Below are 5,667 nucleotides of genomic sequence, written 5' to 3' on the forward strand. Positions count from 1 at the left end.
ATTGTGTTGGTTTAGAGGCAAAATGACTTAATAATGGGTGAATTATGGAAATTTGAAGAAATTTTTGTATCTTTCCTTTATACATGTGTCAACCAAAGTTTTGAGTAAGCACATGAGATTTATTTATTTAATTAACATAACATGCATGTTTAATGACGTAAATTGAAGGATTTAATGTGAAGGTTTGGGTTAAATTACAAGGAAAAAAAAAAGAAATTGGATAAATCACTTTTAACTAAGACTTATGGCCAATGTGGGTTTCTAGAGAGGTTGGATAAATTGTATAACTAAAATTTATTTATATGCATATTATTTATTTATTAATTGTGATATGAACATGAAATAAAAAAGATGAAATTAGACTAGCTAGTTAGAAAAAAAAGACTAGTGCCATCTGTGTTCAAATGGTCGGGATAATTTATTAGACTAGTTAACCAAAAAGGGTTAATGGCATTAGTATATCTGATTGCCAGGATATTGAATTATACGTGGGTTGAGAATGACAATATTAAAATTATTATAAGTTAAACGCACTCACGCGCACACAATTTTTGAATTTGTTATATTACATTCTAAAATGATAAAATGATTTAATTGTTAGGATCCTCTCATACTAGGGTCAATCAATAAAATTTCTATAGTGCCACCTTTTGTTAATAATATAAAAATTATGATTTGTAGATGTTAAACTGATATGTATCATAAATTTGATATTCTATTGGACTATTCTAGGAGTATGAATATCATTACCTTGTATTTCTTTTGTTAATATTGTGAATCAATATTGAAATTTATATCAATTAAGATAAAACTCTAAATATTATTGTCTTCTAAATTTTAATATGTCTTTGGATTGTTTAATTAAGCATGTTATGTAAGTCTTCAGTCAAATAATTTTATTGTCTACGTTGTTTATATTTCACAAAATAATATCATGATTTTTGTATTACCCAAAAGGCATTATTTTAAAATTGTATTCTAAAAGTTATGCATGTTACAACCAATTTATGATGTTTATTTTATAATGATTATGTTGATAGTGATTGCAGAATCAGTGGTAGTAATGATAGTGATGATACCATCAACAATGTTCTTATTTATAAGTTAGAGGTCTAATATAAAAATAATATGGAAGGTACCTAAAAAAATAAAATTGTTAATTTAATTTGTATTAATCCATTTGATTATAAATTTGTGTTATCACAAAGTTAGATTTATCTAGGGATTATATAGATACAACACATATTGATAAAGAAAATTCGAGATTTGCAATTCATTACTCTAAAAGTTTATGGAAGAAAAATCATTTGTCTTTCTCATTTAACAAGAAAGGACTCAAGTTGATATTAAAAATTATTATTAACCTGCAACAAAGAAGAAGAAAAAAGATTGGAGAGCATTGATTATATATCCACAAGATCAAGGCAAGAGTAATTTACACTTCATGCAAGTTTTTTTCAACTCAAGAAGATCTATGCAAAAGGTTTTTAAGAAAAATTATATTTTCCTTAATTATTTTTATTTATTTCTATTTAGTTTAGTAAATTAAATATTAAGCTTAATAATTTTATTTTTCTAGTTTGTTAAGGGATTATTTTTATTTTACTTTGAAGTTTCCTTGTTTAAGTTGATTTTTGGATTATTTGTAAATCTCTTATAAGACCATAATGCTTGAACAAAAAACATTTAATAATAAAAATTAAAATTTATACAGCAATCTTATTCCATAAAATTATATTTTAATTATATTTGAGAAGTGTTTGAGAATATAGCTTATTGTATGTTTTAAAAAAAATATAGATTTTTTAAAATTTTCAATCATTTTAATATGGTAATATTAAAAATAAATTTTTAAAAAATAAAAAATAATATTTAAATAAAAAATATTTTTAAAAAATAATTCCTTTTATCATTTATCATCGAAAAACATAACCTTCAAGTTATCTTCTCCATGTGCGTCATTCCCTCTCTCTTCCTCCTATCTTGACCAAAATCATTACACAGCATTTTATTTTTATTTTAATATCCCTCTACAAATGTAAGATAGATGAAACAATGACTAAAAAAACAGAGACAAGTAACGATTGAAGATTTCATGTATCATCGTCGTCGTCATCACCAGTTATCTACTCAAAATATAGGTTGTCTTTAATCGTTGTTTCTGGGTCTGGGTCGTGGTATCAAACCCTTCTAAACTCACCCACCTTCATTTCTTTTTCTTTATCGTTTCATCAGATCCGTATTTTAAACTTGCATTAATCTCTTATATGCAAACCATAGATAGTCAACAACACCGTTTCTCTTACCACCACTCCATAAGCCAAAAGGAACCCGTCTTGAAAGCCTTGAAAATATAGGGAAGACAATATGAACAACCCCCCTGAAACCGAATCCACCACCACCAATGGAGTCCAGATCCGACAATCAAGAAGATTGCCTGATTTCTTGCAAAGTGTGAATCTTAAGTATGTCAAGTTGGGTTATCATTATTTGATAACTCATTTGTTGACTCTGTGTTTTGTCCCTTTAATAGCTTTTGTTATTTTTCAAGCTTCTCAATTGAACCCAAATGACATTCACCAGCTTTGGCTTCACCTTCAATATAATCTTGTTAGTGTCATTATTTGTTCTGTTTTTCTGGTCTTTGGAGCCACGGTTTATATCGTGACCAGGCCCAGATCCGTTTATCTTGTTGATTATGCTTGTTATAAGCCTCCAGCAAAGTTGCAAGTCAAATATGAACAGTTCATGGAGCATTCAAAGCTGACTGGTGATTTTGATGATTCTTCATTGGAATTTCAAAGGAGGATTTTGGAAAGATCAGGCCTTGGTGAAGAAACTTATGTTCCTGAAGCTATGCATTATATTCCACCAAGACCATCAATGGCAGCAGCAAGAGAAGAGGCAGAGCAGGTGATGTTTGGAGCACTGGATATTTTATTTGCAAACACTAATATCAAGCCTAAAGATATTGGTGTTCTTGTTGTAAATTGTAGTTTGTTTAATCCTACACCATCATTGTCTGCAATGATTGTTAACAAGTATAAATTGAGAGGGAATATTAGGACCTTTAATCTTGGGGGTATGGGGTGTAGTGCTGGGGTTATTGCTGTCGACCTTGCTAAAGATATGTTGCAAATCCATAGGAATACTTATGCTGTTGTTGTGAGTACTGAGAACATTACACAGAACTGGTATTTTGGGAACAAGAAGTCAATGCTGATACCTAATTGCTTGTTTAGAGTCGGGGGTTCTGCTGTTTTATTGTCGAATAAAGCTAAAGACAGGAGAAAAGCAAAGTATAAGCTTGTTCATGTGGTTAGAACCCATAAAGGAGCTGATGATAAGGCGTTCAAGTGTGTTTATCAGGAGCAGGATGATGCTGGGAAAACAGGGGTTTCTTTATCAAAAGATCTCATGGCAATTGCTGGTGGTGCACTTAAGACTAATATTACAACCTTGGGTCCTTTGGTTCTTCCGATTAGTGAGCAACTTTTGTTCTTCTCAACTTTAGTTGCTAAGAAATTGTTCAATGCAAAAGTGAAGCCCTATATCCCAGATTTTAAGCTTGCCTTCGATCATTTCTGTATTCATGCTGGAGGGAGAGCCGTGATTGATGAGCTTGAGAAGAATCTGCAGCTTTTGCCTGTTCACGTTGAAGCTTCCAGGATGACTCTTCATCGGTTTGGCAACACTTCATCAAGCTCAATTTGGTACGAGTTGGCTTACACCGAGGCAAAGGGAAGAGTGCGGAGGGGGAACCGGGTGTGGCAGATTGCTTTTGGCAGTGGTTTCAAGTGCAACAGTGCGGTTTGGGAGGCTCTGAGGTATGTCAAGCCATCTACTAGTAATCCATGGGAGGATTGCATTGACAAGTATCCAGTGCAGATAGTCATGTAGCTTGCTACAATTTGGTTATAGATTCTTAATTTGGAGAAGTGTCCTTGATAGACTGGGCAATTACTCTGCTATCTTTTTTTCCTTTGTTAATTTATCGGGTTAGGTCATGTGTGATTTGGTTTTGAGAGTCATAGTGTCTCTCCTATTTGCTCTAGTATCTTGGGTTATATTAATGCCGAACCTCTTCTCTAGTGTGACTATACTTTACTGCTCTGATGGATTTTATTCTGAATGTATTCAAATCATTATGAAGTCTTTAGTTTTCTTAAAGGCATATAAAATCCATGTTTAGACGAACTTGTTCATTTAGTCTTTTCTTCCTCCTCCTTCTTAGAATTTAAGATCCACATATAGAAGAAATTGTAGCTTTCAACATAATTTAAAGACACCAGTCCATTATTATCAAGGAATTTGTCAAAAATGAATATGAATCTCTCTGTTCTTTGGATCGAATTTTTAGTTTAATTGTTAAGCACAAGAAGTTGAGGGAACATACAGGGAGCCTCAGTTTTTGCTCCTGGTCTCCCAATGCTTCCTTGCTTTCAGAATTTCTTGTCCATCTGTGACCAAATCTTACCGCCACAAGGCAGTTCGAGTCTTTGTAATGTTGCACAGCTAGCTAGACTTTCTGGATTTGAATTCTGTGTTGTCGGTGAAGATCATGAAATGAGATTTAGTTTCATCAAAGTACTGATTGCTTCGTGAGGTATTTTTTTCTCTTGTGCTTATTTCATGTCCCCTTTTATCATCAGAAAAAGAAATTCCCAATTTAAATATAATTTCGTGCTTTAATTCTCCTCAATTATCTTTTTTATGTTTTCCATGTCTTCCGTTGCTAAGTAGTGTTACCATACTTTCTCATGCTGTTGGTTTTAGCTTTCAACTGGACGAGATGGCAATTTGTTTTCCCTTCACCAATGAGTTTTGATTTAGTTCTCCCTTTCTTTCATTATCAAGCAGGATTTTCACAGTGTGAATGATCTGTGAAATTATGGCTAATTTGTAGATTCGTAGTATAGAACTATGCATGAAACTTGAGCTACAAACGAAGTATCGCTTGCAATTGCGAAATTTCCAAGCTTTTTCTCAAGAATGATGATTGACATAAAGCATCTGTGTCTGATTCTGTTTTTTCTACACGATGAACGTGCCTTGCGCATTAACTTTTGGACTTTCCTAGCTTGCTTGATTCCTAGATTGCTTGATTCTTAGCTTGCTTGATTCCTAGCTTTCCCAGAAATCTTCGATCATAAGTGTTCCTGTGATTGGTGAGATATTAACATCATTTCTAAGTGGAAAACACAGGAAGCAACGGCAGGTTTATCAGTACCTGGGACTGAGACAGTGAGCTTTATTATTATTATTATTATTATTAATATATGAGTGTCTGAGTTCAGTTTGTGTTCATTTTAATTAATTTCATGGATTTTGAAGTTAAAAACCATGTAAACCTTTAGAATCTCTAGTAATTTCTAAAGGGTTTCGAACTTGTGACTATTTGAAAATAAATTTGAAACCTAATAAGTTAAGTTACCCTTAAAGTTACAAAAAAAAAAAAACTATTATTTAAGATTCACCAGTTAGTTAAACCTAGCCGTTGCTATTTATATTAAAAAAACTAGCTGTTTAAATTATTTTTTGTTCAATTCCCTAACCTTAATTAAAAGTACTTTTTTATAAAATAATTTTTTTTACATACCAAACACACTTTAATATCCCATCCAAAAGTCTTGAAATATGGAACTGGTTTATGATTTGTTCACGAGT

At 32.0% G+C, this 5,667-nt stretch overlaps 1 protein-coding gene across 1 annotated transcript; it reads left to right on the top strand.

Moving 5' to 3' along the window:
- The first annotated feature begins 1,969 nt into the window (after positions 1 to 1,969).
- Positions 1,970 to 4,152, top strand: LOC118039752 (3-ketoacyl-CoA synthase 4). Its single transcript, XM_035046547.2, has one exon. The coding sequence runs from the start codon at positions 2,368 to 2,370 to the stop codon at positions 3,898 to 3,900; it is 1,533 nt and encodes a 510-aa protein (XP_034902438.1). The 5' UTR covers positions 1,970 to 2,367; the 3' UTR covers positions 3,901 to 4,152.
- The last annotated feature ends 1,515 nt before the right edge of the window (positions 4,153 to 5,667 follow it).

This window comes from Populus alba, chromosome 4 (assembly GCF_005239225.2).
Source record: "Populus alba chromosome 4, ASM523922v2, whole genome shotgun sequence".
Classification (NCBI taxonomy): Eukaryota; Viridiplantae; Streptophyta; class Magnoliopsida; order Malpighiales; family Salicaceae; genus Populus; species Populus alba.

Excerpts from the sequence above, each read along its gene's own strand:
- LOC118039752 (XM_035046547.2), top strand. The coding sequence starts at position 2,368 with ATGAACAACCCCCCTGAAACCGAATCCACCACCACCAATGGAGTCCAG.